At 46.4% G+C, this 10,367-nt stretch overlaps 1 protein-coding gene across 1 annotated transcript; it reads right to left on the reverse strand.

The window, feature by feature from the left end:
• Positions 1-797: 797 nt before the first annotated feature.
• LOC110563368 (interferon-gamma-inducible GTPase 10-like) lies at positions 798-8,767 on the reverse strand. Its single transcript, XM_021660436.2, has 2 exons — positions 8,475-8,767; positions 798-4,715 (listed from the first exon to the last, which is right to left on the reverse strand). Exon 2 carries the CDS (start codon positions 4,692-4,694, stop codon positions 3,441-3,443), a length of 1,254 nt encoding a protein of 417 aa, XP_021516111.1. The 5' UTR covers positions 4,695-4,715; positions 8,475-8,767; the 3' UTR covers positions 798-3,440.
• Positions 8,768-10,367: the final 1,600 nt, after the last annotated feature.

Genomic DNA, 10,367 nt, shown 5'->3' on the forward strand with positions numbered 1-10,367 from the left:
TAATCTAAAACTTCACTGGTGGGCCAGGGAAGTTCCAAGCGTCGATTCCTGATTGGCTTGTTTCCTGGCGGGCAGAATTCCTGTGCCATGAACGTTTGGCTACAGGATGAGATAAGGCTGCCCGGCACAGATGCCCCATCCTGAGACAAGATATTTTTCCCATTCTTGTGTTTATCTCCAGGCTGGTGTTTGGGTAAGGGGTTTCTATGCTCTTGTTCCTGGAATTGGTGACCAATGGCCTAATCCTAGGACTGAGATGGAGACAAAATGGAGTTTATGTCGTCCTCTCAGCTGTTTTGCTATAAAGGTAAAGGGATAGTTCTATTGCTCAGGATGCTTACAAGGCCTCACATGGAGAACCATGCCGTGCTCACTGTAGGCTGCCCCGTTCACGCCTCTGTATGTTTTCCACAGCTAATCACAAAGCAAATACTGACTCCCACCCCTGATGAACCCTAGCCTGGAAGACCTCACCCCTGAATACTCCATGTCTGAGAACCCCCACCCTGGTGGCCTCATCCTTGAGGACCCCACCTGTAAGGACTCTCAGCCCTGATGAATTCCAACCCCAAGGAACTCCACTCCTGAGTACTCCACCCCTGAGAACCTCCAGCCCTGAGAATCCTCCCCCTAGGGACCCCGTCCCTGGTGGCCTTACCCCTGAGAACTTACCTCCATTTATGGTGACCCCAACTCTGGTAACCCATACTACCAAGGACTCCATCTTAAGTGCCCCCCACACTGTGTCCCAGCAACAGAAAGCTAACACACAGGCAAAGAATCACAATCTAGACCCATTTCCTTTCTCTCAGTCTTTATTGATTCATAACTGACATTAAAAAATACAGTTTGGTCATGTAGTAGTAGCACATGCCTTTAATCCCAGCACTCGGGAGGTAGAGGCAGGCAAATCTCTGTGAGCTCGGGGCCAGCCTGGTCCACAGAGTGAGTTCCAGGACAGCCAGGACTACACAGAGAAACCCTGTCTCAAAAAAAAAAAAAAAAAATAGTGTATAATCTATACAGGCAAGTTAAACACGTCAATGATAATAAACAGTTCGCGTTGATTTCTTCCTTTTCATACAGTTTACTTAGCGTGTTTCAGAGTTAACCGCTGAAGCTCAGTTTTACCATGACATCGTTGGTTTTACCTCATGCTTCAGTTTCCCGCACTTGTCACAGTCTCAAGCTACGTCCCACTTCCTCTGGCACAGCTGCAGCTTTGACGGTTCCTGGGTTCTACACGCTGCAGTCTCCCCTTTCCCTCTGCTACACTAACGCTCTGCTTGCACTTACGGCCCGACTAGTCACTGCAGAGCTCTAAGTCCCGAGCATGGTCTAGGCATGTCCACTGGGGAGAACAGACACTGCTGAAGGGCCTGTTTAGTACACAGAGTTAGAACTCGGCTTTCTTTCTTGGTATTTTTTTTTAACTGTGTTGCATATGTGAATGGCTATGTGGAGGTCAGAGGGCGCCAGAGTTATAGGCAGTTGTGGGCCATCCAATCAAAGCACTCAGAACAAACTTGGATCCTCTGCAAAAGCAGCAACTGCTCCTAACTGCTGAGCCATCTCTCCAGCCACCCTTCGCGCCTCGTCTGTTCTGCTGAAATTCACGTTACTCTGTGATATTAACGTTATTGGCTTCATCATGTGAGGGTATACCACACCCCTAGTCAAGCAATGATGCTATGACTGCTACTGTCAAGCTTAAGATTTCTTAGTTTTATTTATACCCTTGGGATATGTTCAACTAGAAGTTTACTTTCTTTTGAATATATTTTTTTCAATCTTTCATTTAAAATAATCTTTGCTCATGCCATTTTTATTTCATTTCTTATTCTACTCCTAGAAATGTCATCTTTTAAGTCTTAATTATGCAACTATTTAGATGACCATATCTCTTTTTGGTCTTTATTTTTCACAACAAGGTTTCTCTGTGTAGCTCTGGTTGACCTGGAGCTCAGAGTGCCCCCTGGGATTACAGGCGTGTGTCACCACCACCTATCTGGATGGCCACATCTATTCATTAAAGTCTAGCATTCATTCTGCTCCTCTAGGCAATACTATACCTCTACTTAAAAATAACACAACTGTATTCTTTAGGAGATATATGAAAATATGCTCTTGTCTTGAATTTACATGGATCAGCAGTGAGGTACTGTGTCTACATCTACTGATTGCATCCAGGAAGGATAATATAGGGCAACAGGCACTAATCTTCATCTTCTGTCTAGTTGGCAGGCAATAGTCTGGCTGCCCCACCTTCTATCGAGAAGCATTTTCTTAAGGATTTCTTTTCATGCTTACTAATGTGTATGTGTGTCTGTATGTGGGCATACGCTTGTGAGTGCAGGTGCGCGTGGTGACCAGTAGAGGGTGTCAGATCCCCTGGCTCTGGGGTTGTGAGCTGCCTGACATGGATGCTGGGAACCAAACCAGCATTTTGCAATGTTTAGTGTCTAAGAGTAATTGCGGGCATGGGTGTAATTTCCTCAGAGGCCACATCACTGCCCGTATCACAGGCTACATCGTGATTTTTTGTGCTGACACCAACGCTGCAACCACAGAAATTGTTTATCTACATTCTCATTCATAAATTCAACTTCGCAATTTTTCCAAACTCAAGAGTTGAGAGTGGCATGGCTTCTAATTTACATTTCTGCCACTGGATGGGAGAGTGACTATCTTCTCCCACGGCTAAGAAACTTCTGGGTTTTGGGCAGATTTCCACTTTGATCACTAATGTCTTTCCTCTCATTTCCTAGCCTCACGGATTCATGCACAAGTTCTCTTTCAACACGGGAGGACTCTGGTGTGCAAACCTCAGACTACACATCCCTGTCTGGGGTCCCCGCACCTCTGAAGTAGTGCTGCAGCAAACACTTTCACTCGGGCAATGGTCCCCTGGTGTTTTTGTCGCATTCTATTACATGAACTGCACACAGGACAACTTTAAAAGGAACAAATGCATCGGTCAGCCTGGGAGTGCTTCAGCAGAGCAGCTCAAAGCCAAGTCAGGCCTTGGATATATGTATTTTTTTTAAAAATCATTTCTTCCAGGTGTGGTAGTGCACACCTGTAATCCCAGCACTCAAGAGGCAGAGGTAGGATGATTTCTGTGTGAGTTCAAGGCCAGCTGGGTCTACAGAAGGAATTCCAGGACAGCCATGGCTATATAGTGAGACCCTGTCTAAACAAAACTAACAAACAAACTTCGAAAGCTTTTGTATCCAAGTTAATAGTGACATCATCATGAGATTCATGCTGGGTGTGACATAACATAATGCTGGTGCCTCTATTTGTACAAGCATCACAAAGCCTAAGAGATATCACAGCCTGGTCAGGGTGCTTCGGGAACAACATAAGTCACCCCACAGTGCCCTGAAAACACTAGCATCACCTAAGTTGCTGGCCCAGCTGCCTCAATCTCACCATCTTTACTCAGAGTCCACACCCCCCTCCAAAAAGACTTTTTTCTTAAGCAGAATTTTAGCATCATCAGCCACTGTGTCAAGAAAGTAATTTTGCATGTAGTAACTCTTCCTAAAGAAAAGGCCAGTGGCTACGAATCCACCGGTGACAGAAAAAATCTTCTCCATGTATTTCACCAGCTTATCTCCCACAGACTCATCCGTCTCAGCTGACAACAAATAGGGTGACTTAATGATGGACTCGAGCTCCTCCACAGGCAGGGACCATTCCCTGGCCATGTTTTCCAACGACGTGTCATCCAGCCCAAAACAAGCCCTGTAGTGGAGCAGGGTCTTCTCCAGCTCCTCGATGTCATCCTTGAAGAAAGACATCATGGGGATGGTGGCCGATGCGCCATGCTTCAGGGCCTCCAGCCAGATCTTCTGTCTCAGGACATCTTTCCTGCGGTCAATAGCAGTCTCGGTAACGTTAGGCAGGCACTGTATGAAGATGTGTCGCTTGTGTGCTGGCAGCTCTTTCAGAAGGGTGGCCTCCAGCTGAGGAAAATCAAACTGTGCCACCTCAACGCTGGAAACTAAGAAGACATGGGAGGAGTCTACGTTGGCCTCCTGGAGCTTCTCCTCACAGTTTTTCCGGATATCCTTCAGGATTTTTTCCTCATTGTAGGCCTTGGGTGTACATCTTTTCTGATTATACAAATCACTGTCAATTTTTGTTCGAACAAAATAGAACCTCTTTTGCATTTTTCTAATAGCTTTGGCCAGCTGGGCATCATTCTCTTTAAATCGAGTAGCTGAGATGATAAGAAAAAAGTCATATTCCTGGAACTTCATTTTCTTCAGATAGTCTTCAGGTTTGAACTTACTTGTCCCGACCCCAGGGAGATCCCAGATGGCCACATTAGGGAACTTGGGGTGGGTGTATTTCTCTCTCTCCATGGTTATCTCCACTGCTCCATTTCTAGCTGAATCGATCTCTTCGTGCCCTATCCCCCGCAGGGCATTGATGAAAGTGGACTTTCCTGCCCCAGTCTCCCCTGTCACTGCAATGCTCAGGGGGGCATTCGCAATGTCTGTCAAAGCAGCATTGATTGCAGAAACTGTCTTTGGTATATCCCCTTGCTGTATAAGCAACTGAATTGAATTGATGGTCTCCTCAGAAATGACTTTGCTTTGCATCTTGAAAGTCTTGAAGAATTCATTAAAGCTGGAGGCCATATTGTAGGCCTTTTCATCAACTTTAGAAGAAGACTTCCCCATGGCTGTGGGCAGCAGAGGACACTAGAGGGAAGGCAGAAAGGAAGTCAAATGTTAGCATAGTGCCAAAGGGCTCAATACTGCAGCTAAAGCAAAAACCGCTCTCCAAACTCACACTAGGACTGGCAACATTTCCCTGCTCAGTGCACTGATGTTTCTAGGACTTGGCCTCTTTGCTCCCTCAAGAGATTGTTCATTAATTTCAAGATCTGATTTCTCGAGCCAAACTTCCTAGGCTAAGTAATTTTTCACCTTGTTTTATTTTCATTATTTTGAAAAAAAAAAAAAGTTTGGACATGGCACCATCTAATAAGCCAAAGGGGAAGCGCCAGCACACTGCAGCCCATTTGTTGTGTGACAGTCCCTGACTTTGAGACATCCCAAAGAGCTAGGGTATTACACAGAGGCACATGATTTGCCTAGCTTGTACCGGGCCCTAGGTTCAATCCCCACTACCACATGCACACAACAACCATGGCTTGCCATAAGACAGTAAGATAGTGTGGGGTTACTGAAAGAGCAAACAAAGAGAACAATGTAAAACAGAGCCCAGCTGGAGAGATGACTCAGCAGTTAATGGGGACCTGACGCCCTCTTTTGGATTCTGAGAGCATCTGTACTCACAGGCACATACCATCGTGAAGACAAACACACATATACATAAATAAAAACAAAATAAATGTTAGAAATAAGCCCCACTACTTCTCTCCGAAAAGCTGTAGTAGCAGGAGACTGACAAGAGAATCACAGATTGGGAGAAAATATTTGCAAAAGTCACATCCAGGCAGCTGGAGAGGTGGCTCAGTGGTTAGGAGCGCTGTCTGCTCTTCCAAAGGACCCGGCATCAGTTCCCAGCACCCACATGGCAGCTCACAACTGTCTGTTATGCCAATTCCAAGGGATCTGACACCTTCACACTAACACACATAAAATAAAATTAAGTAAATTATTTTTAAAGTCACATCCAATAAAAGACTTCAACCCAAAAAAATATATGAATAACTCTTGAAACAACAATAGCACTGGGCCAACAGTGGCATACACCTTTAATCCCAGCACTTGGGAGGCAGAGGCAGGTGGATCCCTGAGTTCAAGGCCAGCCTGGTCTACAAAGTGAGTTCCAGGAGAGCCAGGGCTACATAGAGAAACCCTGTCTCAAAAAATCACAAATAAAATAATAAAATAGAATGGAATGCTCACTTTGGAAGACAACATGGCAGTAGTTTCTTTAGCACTAAAACTGAGTCAATATACATGCTCACATAATTTATGTGTTTGCTCCAACAAAAACCTGCCCATGGATGTTTATAAAGGGTTAATCATAGTTACAAACCTTGAAAATAGCCACTGTGGCCCTCTGGTAGGTGAATGAACTAATAAGATGCGGAGCCCCCAGGAAGACCATGTACAGGTCAGCAGCACGAGAGCTGACCTGCTAGGCTGTGAAAAGACTAAGTAAAAGAAGCCACCTACAAAGGTGGCTTTGAGTCTGACAGCACATCACACCTACTGAGTGACTTTCCAGATAGAGACAGCAATAGGAAAAAAAAAAACAAGCCAGTGGTTGCCATGCGTTGTGGGGACCCTGAGTGACAAGGCAACACGCAGGACTGGGGGCAATGAAAATATTCAGTGTGACACCATAACTGGGTGTGTGCTGAGATGCATTTTTGGATGTATATGACCTATAGGCAATGCTCACATAAAGTCTCTGGACTGTCTGGCCACAGTGTGTCAGTGACAGTCCACCATTCTGGTAGGGAAGGCCACTGATGGGCAAGGCCACACATGAAGCCACTACCTACCTTTTGTTTTCTTTGTGGAACTATAACTTTTATTGCAAAGTAAAATCTTGCTGGGCATAGCGGCGCACACCTTTAACCCCAGTACTTGGAAGGCAGAGGCAGGAGGATCTCAGAGCTTGAGGCCAGCCTGGTCTACAAAGTGAGTTCCAAGACAGTCAGGGCTAAGCAGAGAAACCCTGTCTTGGGGGGAGGTGGGGAGACATGAAAGTTGGTTCTCTCCCTCCAACACATAGGGCCTGGAGATTGGATTCAGGTCATCAGACTTAGTGTCCATCACCTTGACCTACTGAGTCATCTTGTCCCTCAGTGGGATTTTCTAAGAGTTTGTCCATCTGAGCTGAGACCCAACTCCTCACCCTGTTCCATCTTGTGTATAAAGAGTCCAAACCCATCCAGGGAAGTCACCTCCAGGACCGACCCCTGCAGAATGTGTCACAGGCAGAAGAGGTAGTGTGAATGATACGAGGAGGGGTTGAAGAAGACATTGTCAGCCACGCCAAGAAAATCCCTCTGTCACTTTGGAACTGACACGACCTCTCAGGTCACAGGACACAAGGAGAAGTCACACATCCATGACTGAACATAGTGGATGAGATGCAAACCCTCTATACTGGACCTCACAGAGAAAGGGTAAATTTGCTAGACCAGGAAACCAGGCCGCCACCAGTCAGGGTAGATGTCGGGGCAGAAGGCAGGCTGAAGAAAACTCTGGCTACAGTGAAGGAGCAGGCATTTCCACTGGGGCCTCCCTGGCAGCCTGTTACAGGAAGACTAGAAGGGGCGAGGGTAGTTTAAGAATGAATTCATCTGAGCAGGTATACAAGATCTGGTTTAGTGTGTGTATGACCAGAGATGGCAAGAATTCTCCTTGACAGAACTAGAGACATCTGGTTTGTCACTGGGTAGGTGAGGGAGCTGTCGGCCACTGTGGGTATCTGTTACTGTCCAGCATAACTACACACACGCACACCTTAGACCAAGAATTCTTAGGTACCCGGCACGTGCAGACAGCATCTGACTCTGCAACAACTCTGAGAATAGGTGTTAAGTCTTAGAATGAGCAAGTCTGGGTACAAAAAGGGTGGACACCCAGAACCTTGTCTTCTAACCCTTGGGAGTGCATCTATCCACTGAGAACAGACCAGGACAAAATGAAAGGGGATGTTGGGAATGTGTGCCATGAGCCTCAACACACAGTTTCACTTCATCCCAACAATCCTGTAAACACAGTGTAATAATGACTTTCACCTTCAAATTAAGCACTCTTTTTGTAGGGTGCTAAGGACTGAACCCATGGCCTTGTGCATGCTAGGCAAGTACCCTACCACTGAGCTGCACCCCCAGGCTTCTCCATCATAAAATTAAGGGTCAAAGAAACTGAGGAGTTGAAACTCATGCAGGAGGGATCCTGTTGTTCCTGAAGATCAGAGCTGGGGTTCAAAGTTGAAGTTTGTCCCTCTGAGGGTAGGGTTCTTTGCAGAGACCAAGGCCCAGCCCACAGTCTGGTAGAGGAACCAGAGTTCAGGAGGGCACGTGAACTCTTGAGTTTGTGGCTGGATAGTGTTCCTTGTCTTCCAAGTAAAAGGTGGTTAGATATTAGGTAGGGGATTTCTGGGGTCGGGTGATCTCCAGTACACTCCAGAACCATCAACACCCCTGTCTTTCCCTCAGCCTGGATATGACTGCTCTCTAAAAACATCTCAGATATTAAGCTGGCTGAGAGCCAGGCGGTGGGGGCACAGGCCTTTAATCCCAGTGCTCAGGAGGCAGAGGCAGCTGACCTCTGCGAGTTCCAGGCCAGCCTGGTCTACAGAGTGAGCACCAGGACAGCTAAGGTGCACTGAGAAACCCTGTCTCAAAAAACAAACAACAAAGTTCTCAGGACGGCTTTTCGCTGTCCCCCCCACCTATCCTACCCTTCAGCCTAAGCCGATGGAGCCCCAACTGCATCAAGCATGCAGGCGGTTATCTCACTCACCAGGTTCTTTGAGAAAAAGAGATTTGAGCTCCTAATCCTTCCACTGGAAGAGCCGAGAACAGGCCCGGTGAAGCGCTTCCTTCCCACTGCACCAGGCACAGCAAGTGCACACACTGCACGGATCAGGCTTCACTTGGAAATCCAAGTGTGCAGTGTTTGTTTACCACTGCAGAGGCTGAGCTGTGTCTGAGGAGCTTTGTTTATGCCTACCTAGCTGCCGCGCTGCCCCCTCAGAAGCTTAGCCAGCAAAGGGAGGGGAGCATCCCAACAGTCATGATAGAAACTTCCCGGAACATGAAAATGAAAGCAAACTTCTTCTCATAACATAGCAATTTCTAGGCACAGAAACCGAAAGCCACCAGGGCCTGGCCACTGGGCAGGGTCAGCATGGTAACGAAAGGAGGGTGCAGTGACTGAGGAGGGATGTTTTCATCTAGACTCCAGATTTGTACTCATGCCATCACAGAGCTCAGAACCCAGAGCCTACAAATCCACTCATGGCCTCACTCCCCCTTTGCACAACTAGGCTCTGTGGGGGTAATTAAAAATAAAAAACAAACAAGCAAAAAAACAAAAAGTGTTTATGTTACACTCTCTGTCCTGGATGTAGACTTTCTGAATCTCTGGGATTCCTCATTAACTCACTATGGACTCCCAGCTAATCTGGAGGTCCCACCTAGAAAAAAATAAACGTTTACTCAGGCTCGGCAATTTGCTAGAATGGCTCTCAGCACTGAGGAAAGTGCTAGATTTAAAACTTTAGTTTTATTGCAAAGAGAACACATAGAGTAAGTCTAGGAGGGAGCACAGAAAAAAAAAAAAAAAAACCAACAGACAGACACCTGCTGTATTATTTTCCAGAGACCATAGAAGAAGAATGTTTGTATTTTGCTAGTTCTAGATGCTTCTCAGATTCCTTGGCCCTCTTCAAAGCCAGCAAAGCTGCATTTCTCTGGCTACACCTTCCTCTGATTTTCCCTCCTGTCGCCTTTCTTACAGTTTTAAAACTTTGTGATCACGAGAAAAACAGGAAACTCTCCTAAGGTACACACATCATACACTTTAATTTCACCAGTAGGTTTGGATTACGTTTGTAACCTAGCATACTCCTAGCAGTCAGTGTTCTGGGGATGAGGCTATGGGTGTCTTTGCGGGATGGGGCATGTTGTATTATCTGACTACAGCAAACACAGAAGGAAATAGCTCACACAGACTTATGTGGCAAACTTGAAGACTAAACGGTCAAACTCTTCAAAAATAAGCTCTGAAATTATGAAAACCCCTTTTGCCATGGAAGCTGCAGACATCGCACAAGGCCAGGTGGTGTCCCTGAGTGCTCTCAAGAACGGCCAGCCTGCCCTGGAGGCTGAGAGCCCCAGCACCACAGAAAGGCTCTTCCTGGCTCTAGCTTTTGGCAGGAAGCACCACGCCCTCAGCTCTGGCAGGTCTTTCTTTGCATCTTATCTAAGAAGTGGCAGCAGTTTCCTGACTGTAAATTTGTAGACGCCTTTCTGCTTCCCTTTTGCCTCCTTGTTTATTCCATCACCATTAAGGCAATCCTGGGTGAAATTCCTAACACAGTCCCCTCTTCCTGACCAGACCCTCTGCTGACCCAGAGAATGCATCACCTAAGAATCAGCTTTGGGAAATGATTCTTGAGGAAGGACTAGGAGGGACCCCCAGGCTCTGAGCTCTGTAGCCCAGCACCCCTACCCTCGAAGTTCAGCACCCAGCTGCCTGACACCCTGCAGGCCCACAGCCCTGCACTTTTCACTTTATCATCCTGTGCAATCGAGACCTTTTAAAAAGAATTTGATTTTTTTTTCATTTTATTGATGTATCAACTATACATTTTTCTGTTACATGCGTTAGCATATTCTAATTATACACGTG

Source organism: Meriones unguiculatus, chromosome 11, assembly GCF_030254825.1.
Source record: "Meriones unguiculatus strain TT.TT164.6M chromosome 11, Bangor_MerUng_6.1, whole genome shotgun sequence".
Taxonomy (NCBI): domain Eukaryota; kingdom Metazoa; phylum Chordata; class Mammalia; order Rodentia; family Muridae; genus Meriones; species Meriones unguiculatus.

Coding starts and splice junctions, on each gene's coding strand:
- LOC110563368 (XM_021660436.2), bottom strand. CDS start 4,694: ATGGGGAAGTCTTCTTCTAAAGTTGATGAAAAGGCCTACAATATGGCC.